At 32.6% G+C, this 18884-nt stretch overlaps 2 protein-coding genes across 3 annotated transcripts; both read left to right on the top strand.

Moving 5' to 3' along the window:
* The first annotated feature begins 6711 nt into the window (after nt 1–6711).
* On the top strand, nt 6712–12505 carry LOC111014574 (RNA polymerase II transcription mediator). 2 transcript variants are annotated; one of them, XM_088124958.1, is made up of 9 exons: nt 6712–6974; nt 7309–7507; nt 8052–8165; nt 8376–8461; nt 10461–10842; nt 10941–11402; nt 11505–11828; nt 11975–12330; nt 12429–12505. In XM_088124958.1, the coding sequence occupies exons 1-8, from the start codon at nt 6886–6888 to the stop codon at nt 12302–12304; spliced, it is 1986 nt and encodes a 661-aa protein (XP_087981084.1). In that variant the 5' UTR covers nt 6712–6885; the 3' UTR covers nt 12305–12330; nt 12429–12505. The 2 variants fall into 2 exon arrangements, with proteins under 2 accessions (XP_087981084.1, XP_022145057.1); XM_022289365.2 differs by lacking the exon at nt 12429–12505 and having other exon boundaries at nt 11975–12399.
* A 1640-nt stretch (nt 12506–14145) lies between these two features.
* On the top strand, nt 14146–17527 carry LOC111014595 (testis- and ovary-specific PAZ domain protein). The gene is made up of 4 exons (XM_022289395.2): nt 14146–15197; nt 16575–16739; nt 16833–16884; nt 16970–17527. The coding sequence occupies exons 1-4, from the start codon at nt 14941–14943 to the stop codon at nt 17057–17059; spliced, it is 564 nt and encodes a 187-aa protein (XP_022145087.1). The 5' UTR covers nt 14146–14940; the 3' UTR covers nt 17060–17527.
* The last annotated feature ends 1357 nt before the right edge of the window (nt 17528–18884 follow it).

Genomic DNA, 18884 nt, shown 5'->3' with positions numbered 1-18884 from the left:
GAGTGGGAGAGACGAAAAGTAGGGTGGCGGAAATATTAATTATTTAGTTTTGTCTGCTTGATTAATTTATATTTCCCAGTCAAACAGAGGAGCTGGGGGAGATAGATTAAAGATTTAATAATTAAGTGTTCATGTAATCTCTACTTTATCGACTTTGTCAAAGTGTGATGAATTTGATGCTTTGAATTTTGAATTTTGGTTTTACGTGGCAAAATTATAGAGTTTTTTAATACTTTGAAGAGAGGAAGATTTGAAGATTTATTCCCTAGATGCAGACTTTGTCAGGACAGGTTCTCATCATATACTTAATTATATGTATTTATATATACATATCTACGCATGTATGTATGTATATATAAAACGATGGGCTTATACCCTGAAATATGAATCAAATTTATAGCGGTTTTTTATACGTATTTTTAATGTGTGGCACAAATATTTTTCATATTTGCAAATATATTACAAATTTTTTATTTTATTTTCTCGCAAATATGATAGAAATTTACAAAATCATTTTTTTATTTTTTATTATTCTATTTTTTCTCTAGTTAATTACTAGTATATATATTTAATAGATTGAATTACGTACACAAAATAATTAATATGAGAATGGTATATTTCATATTACCTATCATCAAATATTTCATATTACTTCTATCAATTGATGATGAATCTTTTTTGAATAGAAGATTTTTTTTTTTAGGTTTTTTATTGATATATCAAATATATTAGTAATATACTTCACTGATATAACTGATAAATCTAATATATGAATTACATCACCACAGTATACTTGATATTTAGGCAGATCAATGCGAGAGGTATACTCGACTTTTTTTTTTTTTTTAATGTTTGGGTTGAGCCTCCATTTTTTGTTATATTTACAAATAAATAAAAAAAAAGCAATGGTTACATTTTTAATTGACCATTAATTATATTTTTTTGCTATATCTGTTGCTTTTTTTTTTATAATATGAAAGGTGTTTTTTTCTTTAATTAAAAAAAAAGTCTCAAATTTATGGTAATCTCTTTTAAAGACAATAAGGAAAATACTTAACAAAAAAAAAAAATGGACAGTTAATTATTTTTTAAAACGATGATCTATTTTTGTATTTTTCTCTTTTATTCGTTAAATGTTTAACGGTGGTGCTCACCCATCATCACCCAGTATTAATCACCTAAGTATTTTTCCTTTAAGTAAATTGTTGAATTAATGGTCTATTTGGATTGGAAGCTGAGAAACCAATTATTAGTTGATATTGATTAAATTTTTGTATAAATTTTTTAGAAATTAAATTGTTTTTAGAAGGTAGTTCTAAGAATAAGAAATTTTGTGAAGGATCTTTTTACTCAGTCAAAAAATAATGAGTCAAATTAGACTTAGCTTTTGGGATTATCCTATTGTTCCTCTCCTTCGGCTCTCTGTTTCGATATCATCCATTGGAAGTTTATGTTTCCTTAGTAATTTTCTCAGAGAAATTTTCAAACTTTGTTCTCTACTTAATTTGATTTTTAATTTAATTCACTTGTTTTTAATTCTCGTTTGGTGGTATTCTGTTGTGAGTTATTCTATTTATAATGGTAGACATTATTATTAAATTAAACAAACAAAATAACAATATAATTATAACCGTCTTTGTCGTGGATATACAACTTTAATAAATGTTTAGAGTACAAATAAAAATACAGATAAAATTAACTATAATACATAAAAAAGATTTATCCATATCTCTTGGTAATAATAAGAAATTTTACTAATTCAAACCTTGAAAAAGAGAGCTAACATGAATTTTAGTTGATGGAATTCGAAATCAAGATCAGAGATATGTATGTGTTAATTATTGTTAAACTAAACTCATGTTAGTGTATCATGTTTATATTTATATGATATTTAATTGCCTGTGTCAATTAGTTGAATTAATGAAAATTTTAGATATGAATAACATAAATAGGAAAAAAGAGAGAGTAAACCAAAGAGATTCAATTGAAATTAAGCTCAAATCATCCCAATCAAATTAAAACGAAACATAAATAGCAAATTAATAATTTTAACCTTTTTTCTCAAAAATAAAAAATAATAATTTTAACCTAAAATATAAGATACAATGACAAACAAAAAATGGTAAGGATTTTAAATAAAAGACGACAAATAAAAATAGTTATGGCTCTTTTTTTTTTTAATTAAATGCCTCGTCAGCCAAGCCTCTCCTGCTTTAATTTTGAATGGAACAATCTGAAGGACATTGTTAGAACTTAGAATATTAGGAAAAAATTCTTTCCGAAAAAATAAATATTAGGAAAAAATAAGGTCATGGCATAATATGGTCAAACGACAGCCTCTAAGATACAAAAAAAAAATAATCGTTTACGAGACTTTGTCTCAAATTAAACATATGGTTTTTATTTATTTTTTAATTTTTGAGGTAAATTAAACTATGTTGGGGGATACCCCATACCACCTTTGGCCGGCACTATAAATTAAATGTTTCAACTTGTTTCTATTTTTTCTGTCCATTCTTTGTATTTGGATTTCATGTCCAAAAAATAAACTAAAAACTAAATTTGAAAATTTATCTTCTTGCTCCATGGGCCAAGGTTTTAAATGATAACACGGATAGAAATGAGAGGTTTCAATTTCATGAAAATATCGATGTCCATTGCTATTTCTATAAAAATTAGAGAAATTAAAAAATTGTAAAAAATATTTAAATTAACAAATAAATATTTTTCTATTTATAAATAAGTTAAAAATTATTAATATTAATATTAGGGATGTATTAGTGTCATTGGGTCGATATTTTTCATATTTGGTTGATTTTTTTAATATGATGGAAATGTCGATTTACCTCTCATGTCGATGTCGAATCTATAGATACATGGATATGTCTGATGAAAATGTCAATGTGTCGACATATGTTTAATACATGGACATAAGTGACATGTCAATTTCAAGATCTTTTCTTTTAAGATTAATATCAAAAATAAGAAGGATAAGCTAATAATTCTATATGTGGGATGTGCACATGTATAATAACTTGGTAGATTTATGAAAGAAATTAATTGAAAATGTCTCAACTCTCATGATACTTGGATATATAATTAGAAATATATATTTTCTAATTACTTTTCAATACTTTTAAAAATGATAATTTTATTATGTTTACTAAATTGGACATCTAAGTATAAAAAATAATACTTACATTCTAATTAGTGAGGCAGAAATCTACTAAATATTTTGGTATTTATTTTTTAAATAAAAATCTCACCTTTTTTTCCCTGCTTTTCTCTCTAATACCTAATAAAAATACAATGATGTTCAACACGAAGTTCTTGTTAGGCTGTTTAGGAGGTAAATATTATTTATTCTTAGGTAGAAATTGAAGATGATAATTAAGATGCTAATTAATTATAAGGAAAATGGTAGTAATTAAGGTTTCATGCATTTTAGTGTTTGTATGTTTTAAAAAGCTTTTGCCTTTTAATATAACTTAATTTAATGTTGTTATTTATATTGGAAATGTCATGATCCACACCGCATGTAAAGAACTCCAAAATGGTCAACATACTTTCTAGAAATGATTATAAATGGCACAGCATAATATTGGTGATGTGTAATTTTAATTTGTTACAATTACAGGACACTAAATTATAACTAAATTCTATGTAATCGAGTATTCAATTATAACGTATCCACTCACGTTCTACTAAAAAACAAATTATTAAAACTTATTTTTTAAAATTGACGAAACATATAAATTTTTTTTTTTTTGTAAAGTGATAATTATATTTTCTAATATAAATGGGAATAGAAGGATTGTATGAGCTAGCTCATGTTTGACTACTAGTAATTAGTTTTAATCTTTGATAATTAGGTTTTTTGGGAAATAATTAACTCATGTTTGAATTGTAATTATTAAGAAAAAAAAAAACTATGTCTGAGTTATATTTTTTAAATCTAAATTAGGACAAAACACAAATTTATCATTCTATTTTAACATTAAATAGGCTTACAATTGAGTAAGAAAACTTTTCTTTTTACACAACATATGAAGATAGGATTCCAACATGCATCATTTTGATTGAAGATATATATCTTAACTAATTAGATTTTTTACTAAAAAAACTAATTAAATTTAAGTTGACAAATAAGTCAAATTATTATGAGAGGACAACGCGACATTAGGAAGAAAAAAAAAAGAAGCATCTATTACTGTAGGACAAAATAAATGAATGTTTATTTGTTTATTTATTTTAAGTTCGTTAACGTGCCTGCATATATATTGTGATTAAATTAGTAAAATTTTAAGGCCAATCCCCAAAAACTTAAATTGATGGGTTGGCTAAATTTAATTTATCTATAAGTATTCAACACACAGAATTAGTAATTAATTAGAAAAACTAACATTTAATGAGCAGCTAGTGGATAAAAGCCTATAGGGTTTAATTCAAACTAGACTTTGTCTAATGTCTATGCCGTTGGGTATTATCTACTTAGCTTATATATAATAATCACGAAAAGATTATAACTGTATAAACACGCAAATGCTTATAAAAATATATATATATATATATATATATATATAAGAGAAGTATGACAAATGTATAGGCTTAATATTTGACATCTTCAAAAATAGAAAGAGACCGAAGATTTTAATCGGGTCATAGAGTTTGAATTTCAAAGTCAAATAATTCAAAACTGGACCATATAAGTAGAAGAATTTAATGTCATGATTGTATAAGCAGCAGCTGTTTCTGGTTTTCCACAAATATAAAATAACTCATATTTTATTCAATACATTATTGAATGGTGTTCGAATTTATTGAAAAGTTGTTCCACAGTGCAACTTAGTTGTAAAATAAATAATATCCACAGGCTGAGTTTGAGAGTGACTTGAGATTCCTTCGTTCGAGTGATTCCGCTGTTTGTCTAATCTATGAACTTTCAATTTTATTTTATTTTTTTGTTTTTTTTCTTTTTTGACAAAATTTTATTTTTGTGATTGGATTGTCAAGAAACAACCATCTTTTTAAGGTGAGATTGAAACCATTTGTTTTAATGTATTTTTAGAAATCTTTAATTTCATTAACGAAGTACACAAGATAGACAAACATTCTGACGTACAGGTCGGTATAAACTCGGACTTAATAAGGAATTCGAGATAGAATTCGATACCTAGTGCAGGAATAATGCCATTTATTTATAGGTTGGTGATCCGACAGGTTCTAGCTCCGATAAGTGGTTATGTGCATCATGTGGGTCTGGAGGTCGATCATGTTGGACACCTTGGATCCAACCTGTGTGAAGGTTGTCCCACGTATATGACTTTCCTCTAGAGTTTTGTGACTAATATGTCACCTCAAAATTGTCTGAGATGGTCTTTTTGTCTGCCACATGTCAATGTAATTTTCTCCCCAAACACACCACTTTGTTAGCTATTTCGAATTTTGAAGATGATTTTTCTGTTTTTAATAAAATGATAAAACATTCTTACAAATCCTCCTCAGTAAAACCTTCTAACCATAAAAGGAAAACACTATCCCAATGTTCATCTTCTTTCCTCTTTAAATATGAATAGAAAGAGTACCTTATTAAATTTTTCCAAATGAATTAAATAAATGGAAAATATTTGGATTCTGAGTAGCGAGAAGGAATATTGTCTTTACCATCCTTAGATGTTAGACAACTAAAAGAGATAAATAAAAAGACGGGGACTTTTTATAAAAATTAATGAGTTATCAAATTTTCAATGGTGTTGTATTCACTCTCAAGAAGGCAAGTATTTTTGAAAAAAAAAAAAAAACTCTAAATTTTCCTAACACGTCACCTAAAAAAACTGTCCAATTAATTTAATTTAAGATTCAATTAAATAAAAAATAAATTTTAAAATTAATACGCACCCACTCCATCATCATCATCATTATTATTATTATTTTGGTTAAATACTATTTTGGTTCATGTACTTTGAGCTTTGATTAATTTTAATCCCTATACTTTTACAATGTTCATCGCAGTCTTGGTCAGATCCAATTTTTTAGATCAGATGCTCGTTTGAGCTCTAACACCATCATATTAATATTCATGAGTCAACCTCAAAATTAATTGGCAATTAGAGGAGTAGACCATGTCTATTATATGGTCCCTTATGTTTTCAACGTGAGATTCTTAACACCAAAATGAACCAAAGTTGGGACCAAAATAATATTTTAACCTATTTTTTTCTCAGTACAGCCACTCACTTCCATTAAGTATATATTGTGCATGAAACATAGTATTAAATATTCGTCGACATGTTGATATTTCCATCGACATTTTCATGCATCTATGGATCGACATCGACATAAGAGGTAAATCGGTATTTCTATAATATTACAAAAAATAGACAAAATATGAAAAATATTAACAAAATATAACTTAAATAGACATAATATTAATATTAATTATTTTTAATTTATCTAAAAATGATGAGATGCTTATTTATTGATTTAAGTATTTTTATAAATTTTGTTATTTTCGTAGTTTTTACAAAAATATCTTTGTATATCCATATATGTTTTCATAAAATTCAGACCTCGATGCTTGCATCGCATACCATTTAAAAACCTTAGTACGAACTAAAATACATCAAGTAAAAATGTATAGACGACACCAAAATAATAATATTTAAAACGAAAAAATGGAAAAATGGAGTAGGACCTGCCTGACGAAAAAACCCAGTGAACCAAGATGTTCTTTCAAAATATTCAGGGAGAAATCGGTCATTTCAGTATTCCAGTCGTCGTTGAGCTCTCTGTCAGTGGATTCTCGTCCCGATCCCGGACTTCTCTTCCGTTCTAGGGCTCGCTCCAAATCTTCCCTCCCGAAATTCCGGGGAAATATTAGGGGATATGGACGGAGACATGAAAGTTTCTCTCGACAAGCTTCCCGTCAAGCGCTTGGAGGCCATAGAAGAAAACGGCCTCGAACGATTCCCATTGTAAGTTCCTTCTTTATCTGTTTTCTTTCCATTTTCTTGTTCATCAGTTAACGGAAGAATCACAAATTAGCTCGTATGCGTGTTAAGCTAGAAGAAAATATATCTTAGTTGACGAATGCCTGCTTGTGTTTGGCATTCTTAATTTTGATTTTGTTCGTGTTTGTACATTGGTGATTATTTTAGAGTGAACTTCGACGCGATTTATCTTATTGTGCTAAATCAACTGGAGCTAATATTTAAATGTATGCCTCGGTTTTCCTTCTGAAACTTTCTGCTCAATTTCTGGTACGTTTTTTTTATTAATTCAGGTTGATTTTTACTATACTGTTAACAGAGATGTAGGTTATGAAGAGAAACGGTTGTCGCTTATTCGGAGAATTGACTTTGCTTGGGCAATTGAGAAGGACGATGACAAAAAGAAGCAGAAGAAGAGCTCCAAGGAGAGTTCAACGCCGTGGCCATGGCAGAATATGATAGAAAACTTGCAGCTGGCTCATCAAGAACTCTCTGTTATCATAGACCTCATCAACACCGTGAGTCTTTATATCAAACGCCTCTAATTTTGCTAGATTTTTCTTTACCATACTGTTTGTTGTATAAACTGTGTGAAATTATCGCTTTTATTACTTTCATATAAACATGTATGCAAATGTAGAGGCGAGTTGTCTTACATTTATACTTACATCTATGTCTTTTTACGAAGATTCATAAACCTATAACATGTTTTTTAATTCTTGTTGGCTTTATGATATACCATAACAATGTGTTTGACAAAATTACCTGGTTGAGTTGAGTTTCCTTATCCTTAGCTCTCTGTAAAAGATGATCCTTTAGTTTCTTTTTCCTAGTGAAAGATTTTGATGCCTTATTTTATTTTTTCATCCTTTCTTGCAAGAGGAGGTTTGGAGAAGTGTGGCCTATTATTTTTATTAGGAAAGAGATAGGATCATACTGCTAATAATCAGGATCTATAAATTGTGATTATTTTTTCTTTGCTTGTTCTGATGGATTAATTCAAATGAACTGGTTTCTTGAGAATATTCTATTGACAAATATGGTGCCTTGATATAACTGTAGGTGGAAGCTAATGATGCAGTAACAGTGGCTGGGATGACTAGGCCGAAACCATTACCAAATGAAGTTTTATCAGATCTTGGAGTGTCTGTAGCAACGAAACTGCAATGCTTTCGAGTACTGTTTTTATCCGTCTTTTGCTCTCAGAAGTGATGATTACCTTGGGGCTTATGCCCTTAATGCCTTATCTGATTAGCTTGCTTTAATTTGGCTAGTATATGTTTTGCTGATTAATTTGCAGCATTGTTCAATTGAAATTTCATCTTATTATCTGTACTATCATTTTGGAAGTCACTGATTTTATCTCCTTTCCCTCCCTCTCTACAGCATCTTGGCAAATATTTCAAGCAGTCAGCTAAAGGTTTGGAACGCCAGGTTGCAAGGGAAGCAAGATTTTATGGTGCTCTAATTAGGTAATCAATTATCTTCATTTATCCAACGATGATTATGCAATGAATATGTCAAAATTTGTGTGTCATTATGGATCTAAAATTTTGTGCATGGTAATATTCCTTTATGCTTTTATAATCCCTGAAGTGTCCTTAAATTAAAACGTTATAAATTTTAAATATACTATTTTATTCACGGGCCTTTATCAATTCAGATAAAATAGAAGTTGCCAACAAGATTTATGGATATGCTATTTTATTCATGGGCCTTTATGCTCCTCATACATTATATTATAAGATTTATGGGATAAATGTTCCGTTCTAGATATTAATTGCTACGATGAAGATCTAGTTTTACATTTATGGCATAACCTCAAAGTTCTCATTTTGGGATCCTGTGGTGGGTAGCGGCAAAAAAAGGGCAATTTTCTTGGGGGTGAGAATAACCCTTATTCAATTAGTTCTTTACCATAATTGTCTGTTCTTTTTGTCCACATTCATGATTCCTTTGTGTCTATTGCTAGAACTGAAAAGCTCATAAGAGACTTCCTATGGGAGGGTGTGTGAGAATTAGTGTTCTCATCTGGTTAAGTGGAGCAAGCTGTTGTGTTACTGTTTGTTTGGGAGTGGAAGATTAGGGCATAAGATTATTATAAGTATATTTGGAGGTTATTCCATTAGTTGCGGTTCCTATTAGGCTTCATTAGTCTGTGAATCTCTCATCATACTTATAGTTTATAGAAGGTCATTGCTAAATGCTAAGGCTTCATTGTTAATTATGGAGCTTCTTTGCAAACTCAAAAGGGGGGATTGCAGATTACTACTGTGCTTTTCACTAAATCAAAGATTTCAATTTTTAATTAAAAAAACTATCATCTGAGAGAATTCCTGACGTGGGAATTGAGATTCCTATCTTGCAGGGAGAGAATGTGTGTGTGGAACCGCGCTTTCATATAGAGAAATGAAAAAAAAATATACAAGGACATACAAAAGAAAATAGCTCCACAATGGGATAACTCTTGGACAAAGGAGCTTCAATCCAAAAGAATAACACCTAACTAATAATTACAATAAATCTTAGAAACTGACCCCACGGGGAAGCATTAAATCTAATAAGCTCCCAAACATACTCCCTGGATCTCTCCACCCCTTAAAGTCAAATTTTCCACAAAGTAGCAAGGAAACAGGCCTGCCACAAAAATTCCCCTATCTTGAGGGGGGACAACAACACCTGCTCCATCATCACCCAACAATACTTGTTACGAGTCAAAGACACCCTAAAGCACTAACAAAAAACGATCCCAAGGAAAGTAACTTTTGCATACTTGTTAAAGTAAGGTTCTTTGGAAAGTTGGGATTCTTGTGGCATTTTGTTGGGATGTAAGGACTAAGGAGGGAACTTTTGAGGATAGATTTTTTCTTCACTGGGAGGTATATATTCCTTTCAATATAATGCCTCAATTTGGGCTGCCATCAGCCACTTGTCATCAGGCATATACCTTATCCCAAATTTGTTGATAGTTGGAAGATACTTGTGATGGGGGTTGCTCCAATTTGCCCTTTTTATAGCTTTGTATAGCCCGTTGGCTGTCACCTTAGTATCTGTGTGGGGCTTCTTCCTTACCCCTTGCCACTTTATAAGTTGCACCTTCGTATATTCTTTCTTTCTTTCTTTCTTTCCATTTTGGTTCCTTCCTTCCTCCCTTTATTTTTCTATTAACGTATCGTTTCTTATTGAAATTAAAACAACCTTCAAATTATTCAAGGAGACCTTCTTAATATTCCGAGCTTTTTAAATTCTTTCACAATGTGTCTTATAAAAATTGAAGATTCCCACCATTTGAAATTTAATAATTTTTTACTTATGGGGTTAAGTTTATTTAATATCTAATGAACCATAAATATAAGCATTTATTAGTGTATTGTAGTGCAATTTTTATTAAAAGAATCAGAAACCTTTTGACAATTTTGATACTTCCCAATCTTCGTAGATTTTCAGTATTTACTGATGATGTATTGATAGATTGCAGCAAAATTGGAAGGTTAAAAGGCAGCGTGTGGCTGCCCCAGCTCCTGCAAATGAAGGCTTTACCATTGATTTATTTGACAATTCATCATGTGATCCTTCCTCTGTGTTTCGACCATCTTCATCTACTATTCGTGTCGATCATGATTCATCTGGAATGCTGGCTATTAATTTACCTTCAAATTCTTGCCACTCCATCCGTTTTGGATTTCTCAGTGGATGTAATGTGGAGAATCCTCTGGAACGTGGTAAAAATGAGTCCACAAATTCATCCAATCAGTCTTCAATCAAAGGTGAGGAGTTTACAAATGACGATGAATACATTAAGGAAACAAACTCACTTCTCCGTGAAGTTCACCATGCCATTTTCAGTGAGCAGGTAGTTTCTTTATTACCTTGATCTTGCTCATTATAAGTCTTTACTACTTTTGTCGCCCACCACATCATACACTATTTTTTTCCCTCTACTTGTTCCAGGTGTTTGATTTGGTGAATCGCGAAGCATTCAATCCATCCTTGGGTATCAATGTCACTGGAATACGAGAAAATTACTTGCAATTAAGTATAGATCAGAGTACCTCGGTCTTCATCTCTCTCGTGCCATCTAGTAAAAGTTGCCAAATAGTTGATGGTGCCAATACCAAGATTTTGGATAATACAAATTTACCTTTTGATTCACTTGATGGGATTGAATTACCAGATAGAAGTGACTCCCTTGAAAAGAAGTTGCGGAATCCTAATCATATAAATTTTGAAATATATCTGCAGCAAATTTTCCATGAGCTAGTATTTGTAAAATCAAATGATAGACCCATTTCTGCATTAAGCCGCCAATTAAGTCAACCTTCTAATGATGGTTCTGGACTTCTTGGTCATTTCTGTTTGTCTCTTGCCCACAGGATATTTGCAAACAGTGTTCTTATGGAGCTCGAAAATGTGGTAGAGTCCTAATTTCTTAATTCCTAAAACAATTATGAATTCCATTTTTGATGTTTGTTACTAAACATATTAATCGTGTAGGATATCTTTGGTTGTTTTTAGGTCTGGAAGGTCCCATGTCTTCAATTAATTTCTCATCCCACTTGGAATTCTCGAAAATCTTCATGGACCTTCTTCATGGAAGTTCCCCGGTCCATTGTTCATCCTAATGGCATCCAAGCTCGTACATCAGACCGTCATCAGATGAAGAATGTAACCAAATCACAATTTCAGACTAAAGTGGTGGTAAATGATGATTGTATCACAATTGAAGGGGAAGGTGCTCCTAATGTCGTTGGCCTGTGCAAGGGAAATTCCAAGAATATCTACTCAATGAACAGATATGGCTGCGACTTGGCTGATCTTCCCGTGATAATTCTGTTGCAGGTGAGCCACTAGTAGATTTCCGTGCTTTTAAACTTCTTTATCAATGGAAAGTAGTAAAAGTATCATTGTACTTGTATTTCCTCTTCCATGCCTAGAGTTACACATTCTTCTCTCGTTGTCAACACGATTTTGCGTTTCCGCAACAGGTTGCTGGCCAAATTATTCTTTGGCTTCATGGGGAAGCTCTAACCTGGGGAATAAAGGCAAACCGCGACTTCCTAAGTCTATCCTTTGAGTTAGAACAGGGCGAAACACTCCGTCTTGTAGCCCATGTCGACCCAGAAGATGCTCAAGGCTGCCTTTCCTGGTGGTTGGTCATGGACGATGACCTGATGGAGGACAGGAAACTTAATTTTGACATTTCAGATGTTGTACCTGAATACAGGAAGTTCTTGGGGTATTTATCACTGGAAGTTTTGCATTCAACACTAATGGATTTGGTTAGCTTGTGCAGTGGATTTGGGGGTGGCCTATGACCATGCTTACTTTCCGGAATGTTCTTGTAATTTATTCCTCTAGATTCTCAAATCTAATGAAATCTTCAATTTTGGCCCGGATTGGCTTGACTTCATACACTGTTCTTATTCTATTAAAAAACAGTGGAGGTGGCCACATGACCTGGATGGCTGGAAGCTGACATCAGGAGGAAGAAACCATTTGGAAACGCTTCTCTTCTAGTGAGTATCCTCTCTTAAAATTGAATGATCCAGATTTGATTTTTACTTGTTTTCCAAATTAATTGATCTCTAGTCAGCTAATTTGTTATCTGAAAAAAAAAATTCATAAACATTTTTTTTTTGGATTTCTATTTTTAAAGGATGAGGTGAATGATTAAACTTGGATATTAGACCAATTAAAAATTTTCCAGTTAAGAGTGTCATGTTTACAACGGAATTTTTAGAGTATGTCATAGTGGTTTTGTTTAGTACAACAAATAGAATGGTATGGGGGTTTGAACCTTCGCCTTAAAAGTAAGGAGTAGATGCTAGTTATTGGTAAGCTAAACTCACGTTGGCTAGTATGTCATAATGTTAGGATACACGACAATCCTTATAATTGTATTAAAAAATTTGTGTGATTACTTGTAATGATGTGTGCATGACTTCGACTCGACTCGAGATAATCTTAAGAAAAGCTGGTAAGAGTTGAATTACGTAATAATCATGAAATGGGATTCACGTATGAAGTGGTCCAATTATTGATGTTATTATTTTTGTTGTTTTTGTAATCAATCGACTTTTTCCAAATTGACAGCCTTGACAAAAGACAATCTTATTATCCAAGTGGAGGAAGTCGACTTCTATTGCGCTTCTTCTTTGGTCTATATATGCTCTAGAATGTCTATGACGTAATCTTAAAAAAAAAGAAAAAAAAAGAAAAAAAAGAAAAGAAGTCATAAGTATGTAACGACTTGCATGTTGGTTTTGGAATCTTTGAGTTGAAATAGCCAATTCGAAGGGGCCATAAGCACGCAATGTCTTGATTATGCCTATATAATGACATAAATTAGCCTCAGTAGTCGTTGTCGTGTTAGAATTTGGATCAGAACTAAATTGGTCTAATTTTTTTAAATTTTCCTTAAAAAAATCTATAATAAAGAAAGTCATCCACCATTTACTCATTTGGTGCTTATTAAGGACGTTTAGGGAAGAGAATATAATTTGAAGTTTATAGAATTCTTGAAGGTGTCTTTCTTTTAGATAAATCGAACCCGTAAAAGTATCAAATTTGAAAACAAAATTCTATTCGTTCCAAAGGGTTTGGGTGTTCGAGCTTCAAAGCTCGTGCATTAATTTCTTCAAAAGCGAAAGTGGAAACTTATTCTACTTTTTTGCAAAATAATATGCTGATAAGTTCTTGAATCCAAGTAAACGTGAAAAGAAAAAAAAGGATTTCTTTCACAAAGAAATTGTGACCACTTGAATATTAATAAAATTTATGCTTATTTCATAATTTCATTTTTATATCTCCAACCAAAGAGGTTTTGAGTTCAATTTAAAGAGATCGATCTCATGTGGTACTAAAATAATAATAATAATTTCATTCCTATAAAAAATCGGGTTCATAGAGCCAATGAATCGTGTTATTGGTATCCACTTAAATAACCCAAATTCTGTTTTCCAAAACAATAATAATATTAAAATAGAAAAAAAAGTCTAGCCACTTTTGACCTTAATCCAAAACATACGCGACTATATTTTATATTTTACATATTTAAATCCGATAATTTCGTTTCATTCTTTAAGATTTGACAAATTGTTTCCTTTTATAATTTAGAATTTAATACGTTGCATATTATTGGCATATTAGCAATTTGGGCAGTTTGATTTCATCCTTATTGTCGACTTTTATTGTCGGGGAGTCCTCAATTAAGGAAGCAAATAAATGTTTGCAATTGCCCATAAGAACAGGAAAAGAAAAAAAAAAGTCATTTCAGAAGAATTATTTCGCAAGATTCAAAACCCCATATTCTTAGTTTCTTTCACGCAACGAATAACCCCTTCACTCATCATCCCCATCAAAATTCTAAAACATTCTGTTTTACAGATCTCTATCGTTGTCATCACCTCAACAAGAAGAAAGCAAGCTTGCAGTGAAATAGCGAAAATCCCCTATTACCCTCCTGGTTTTCTTTTTGTTGCACCGGCTGCTCGGTTTCCCGCATTCAAGACTATAATTTACAAAACGGAAGGAAAATTGCATTGTGGGTATTGAAGCGTTCGCGAAGTTCAATTGTGGGTTATAAAGAATTCGAAGCCTTTGTGTTTGTTGGGGGTTGGAATTACGAAGAGCCCCGAGGTGGGTTGTTTGCGAATATTCATTTCGAGGATCTCTGATTCTTTTCAGCGGCACCAATTCGATCTTTTTCCATGATCTTGTGTCAATCAATTTGTGAGTTCTTTGATTTGAAGTGACAGTTCTGTGGCATTTAATTTTGAATCTCGGAGGTTATGGGTGGAGTATCCGTGTGGTAATGCAGTAAAGTTTTCTGGGAAGCTATTTGGGAAATTGAAATTGGATAGATTTCGGGTTAGGAGAGCTATTTGTGTTAATTCCCAGCTAGCTTTTCTGTTCTCCATGCCTTTTGCGTAGCTTTAATTTGTGTATCGCTATGTCGGGGGGAACACCCGTCGCGGGTGGTTATATGAGGCAGAGGCATAGCCAGGGGTATGCTTCTAGTGGTGATGATATTGAGGATGATGCATGTTCGAGGTTTCAAACTATGGCGTTTCATTCTACAAAGATTCGGACGTGGATTGGAGTTATAGAGAATGTCCTTTGGCTTGCTTCTGCTGCTTTCATTGTATACTATGGTGATAGGCACTCCAATTTGATATATCTCTTGTGGCATGATGACCGAATAAGAAGGTGAACACTTAGCCGTAATGTACACTCCTGATTGTTGTTTGATCATTCCAACTCAACTGTTTCAGTGGTACATACTAATTTGTCAATACATTAGATCTAATTACCTGCATTTCTGGACGGATTGTTGATTGTTTTGTTTACTTCTAATCTGTGTCATTGGTTTGTGGTTGCATAACCCCTCTTCCCGTGACTAGATAACTTGGCATATATAATAAAATTTGTGTGGAGGCTAAAATATGAGATTCTTATGGTATAAAGGCATGACATCAGTTGATCACTTGACATATATAGGAATGATCTAAGTTGTTGACCGGAGATGAGTCGGACTACCTTAATGTACCTTGGAAATGGAATCTAGCACGATTTGGGTACGAAGAATTGTGTTTGGCATAAGGATAAGCTTGCAATAGTGTTGATTCCTGTGTTTTCGTTCCAAGGGCAGGTGTATGCACCTATGCAGGGTGCTGGATTTATTTTCTCTAATCTTTAATAGTATTGGAGTGATACTACGTGACACATTAAATCAATGAATTCTTTTTTATGAGAATGCCTTCCGGTGCGTGATTAAGAGTTGTGGTCTATAAGCTTGCTAATTCTGCACACGTTTTTTAATATTTGTAATAAAATTTTCTTTGATCAGCTCTTTGGCATATTCATTGTCGATGATCTCAGAATAATACTGGTTACTTTACAGATGTTGTTTTTAGATGATAAGTTTATGTATAGGAGAAAATCTTAAGCAGGTTGCATTTAATAGAAGTTTTCTATGCTTAAAGCAAAAAGAGAAAGGATACACATTTACTTATTCAAGATTGATGATACCTTCTAGTTAGCATCTTTCTCTGGAATTTTTTTCCTATAAAGTGAGTGATTGGTGCGTATTGAGACTGCTTTAGTTGATTAGTATCCTTCAACTTAGATCTGGTGGAGCTTTTTCCAAGTCTTGGGGTGGCCTTGGTTTTGAAAAATTCTGGTCACGCTATGTTGGATGAAGTTATTCTTCACCTCTCTTTTTCAAACAAAGGGAATTTTCATTGGCAAGTGGGATCCTTGATAGTTTTATGGAATATCTTGCTAGAAAAGAATACGAGGGATTTTAAGGGGGTAGAGGGGACTTGGAAGTTTGGAGTTTTGCTTCTTTTGCTTATTTTGTTTTGCTGTCCAGCCTCGATCTTTTTGGTGATATTCCATTCCCTTTGGTTCTAAGTTGGAGCTCTTTCTTGTAATGTTTTAGTGGCTCCCCTTTTTCTTGGGCCTATGTTGTTTGTTTGAATTTTTTTGTAATCTTTCATTCTTCTGAATAAAGTGGTTTTTTCATTTAGAAAATAAGTACTCTTAGATTCACTAACATTACTCGATTTATATTCTCTTGAGCAGACCTCCTTTTTACCTCGGGATGGTGGGGATCGGTTTGAATGTCGTCATCTTCATTTACACAAGTATGTCAGCTTGGAGCATTAGAAGGTTTGATGAAAAATGGGAACTAGCAAGCTTATCAGTTTTACCAATTGTCACACTTCTCGGGCTTATCTCCTTTTTCTTGTAAGATAAACCCCCAACATTTTATGATGTTGCAGTATATTAACATTCTTTGTTCTCATCCTGATGCATAAACATATTTTTCTTCATTTGTAGGTTGTCATTTGCTGTCTGGCCAATATGGGGTTTCCTGACTATTCCTCTTCTGGTACTTATCACATGCTTTTCGGTTTCAGCCTTTACCAAAATTTCAGTTTTCATTAACATTCTACTACTCTTCCATGTCGCTGCAGTTCACTTTGTTCATGGCATGCATGGTTGTATTTCCCAATATAATGATCGGGAAATTCAGGCATCAGAGTGATGTGCTCCGTACAGATTAAACATTTGCTTGATCGAGGTGATGCATAGATGAAAAGATTGATTTTGAAGTACAGATGATTGGTTGGACTGGCTTGAGATAAAAGAAGATTCTGATGTGGGCAATTTACCATAAACCAACTGCCTTCTCTTCAGTCAACTCAAATTCCGACCTTGCCAGAATGATGCACAGTAATGGTACATTTGGAATTCGTTATTTTGATACAACCACAACCGTAGCACCATTCTTCTATCGTTACATCTTCTGTTAGCAAAGGTCCATTTCCTTTGTTACGTAGTTTAGTTGCCTCATTTTTTCATTGGAAAGTAGGTGTGTGGCGTGCCCTATTATTCGTGTACGTGATTCATTCGATTTTAGCATCTTCTTTGGCTATAATTTGTTTATGTTTGGTAGGACTGTAAAGTTTTTTGGAACTACTGTTCAGTGAAGTTACTTGAATGAATGATCTCTTGGGCATTTTTCTTGCTTACCTTTTGCTCTTTCTGCTATTGCTGAAGTGTGGGCAATTCGTTTGTTGTTACTTAGAAAACTGAATAAAGATCTGCTTAGTCTATTTGAATATTGGCAAAATTTTCTCCCTTTTTTTTCTCCCCTCATCCACTTAAGCTTGTCTAATCCCTTGATTGACATCCATTACCTTTCTGATCTGTATGGGTCACCAAATTTGAGCAAATTGATTGTACTAGAAAAGCTAAAGCAAACCCCACTTTCTTCTACTTTTCTTGATCCTTATAGGGCCTCAACCATGCGTTGTTCCCCTTGTTGGGAACTTTATCTTTCAGTATCATAAACTCCAAAAGGGAAAAGGCAAAGCAGCTTCATCCCCCATTTTCTCCATGGCCCTACCTTGAACTACCACTACTCTTTTATTTGATAATTGGGTCGGAGGTCTCACATCCTGTATTTAGCTCATAACCCACCTCACTAATCTTCGGCGTGGCTTCACCCATCTAAAGGACCAGTACTAAGAGACGTCAAGAGTTTTTGTTAAGTTTTCAATATTGGGGTGTAAACTTAGGAGGATATTACCTCTACTCTTTTATCTAATAACCAGGATCGGAGCTCTCACATCTTGCACTTAGCTCATAATCCACCTCACTAGTTTCACCTATCCAAAGGGCTTGTACCAAGAGAACGCGTGAGCGATATGGGGCGTGGGGCGTAAACTTAGTTCCAAGTCTTGGTACTCTCAAATACAAAAATAAAACAAAACCCTTTTATTGCCTTCAATCAGTGAGGACTGGGGAAAAGAAAAGGATGGATTTTTGTGCTGGAAATTTGAAGTTAGCATGTGCATATTTTCAAACCATGTTTGCTAGAGAAATGACAATGGGAAAAAAGTTGAAAGCTTCAATCAATTGTTCACCTAATTGTTGTATGGTTTATTGTTTTTGATGTAGGATTTTGACAAGGATGCAGATGACCTTATACCAGCCCCTTCATATTCTTTCTTTGTTTATATATTTGGTGAAGGAATCATGCATAAGTTTGATTGCTACCAGACAAAAATCACTATAAAATTTGAAATCTTTTCAAAATTTTTTTGCTTATACGCATTGTCTTGAAACCAACCAAGAAAAAAGGATGTCTCTCGTCATGTTTTTTTTTTCCCTTCATAAAAAACATTAAACTTTGCTATGTATTTTATTTTTTGTTTATATTTGACAAATGTCTCATGATTCCTGCTTCTATTTATTTCTACCTCCATTTCTTGTTTCTTTAAAAAGAAAAAAAAACTGTTTTCTTTGTTAAGAATTGTAGACTTTTTGATGTTGTGGTGACTGATATTCTTTTTAAATCATGTTTATTTTCCAACATATGTATTT

The sequence above is a fragment of the Momordica charantia genome, assembly GCF_013281855.1.
Source record: "Momordica charantia cultivar OHB3-1 chromosome 6 unlocalized genomic scaffold, Mcharantia_2.0 BLBB01000006.1, whole genome shotgun sequence".
In the NCBI taxonomy this organism is placed as follows: Eukaryota; Viridiplantae; Streptophyta; class Magnoliopsida; order Cucurbitales; family Cucurbitaceae; genus Momordica; species Momordica charantia.
The sequence above is the reverse complement of the archived record's forward strand: the minus strand, read 5'-3'. Positions and strand labels throughout refer to the sequence as shown.

Bases quoted from the DNA above. Each gene is read 5' to 3' on its own strand.
- LOC111014574 (XM_088124958.1), top strand. From the start codon at position 6,886: ATGGACGGAGACATGAAAGTTTCTCTCGACAAGCTTCCCGTCAAGCGC. The intron at 7,508-8,051 runs GTGAGTCTTTAT...ATATAACTGTAG, and splicing joins TCATAGACCTCATCAACACC to GTGGAAGCTAATGATGCAGT. The intron at 10,843-10,940 runs GTAGTTTCTTTA...TACTTGTTCCAG, and splicing joins ATGCCATTTTCAGTGAGCAG to GTGTTTGATTTGGTGAATCG.
- LOC111014595 (XM_022289395.2), top strand. From the start codon at position 14,941: ATGTCGGGGGGAACACCCGTCGCGGGTGGTTATATGAGGCAGAGGCAT. The intron at 15,198-16,574 runs GTGAACACTTAG...TCTCTTGAGCAG, and splicing joins CATGATGACCGAATAAGAAG to ACCTCCTTTTTACCTCGGGA. The intron at 16,885-16,969 runs GTACTTATCACA...ATGTCGCTGCAG, and splicing joins TCCTGACTATTCCTCTTCTG to TTCACTTTGTTCATGGCATG.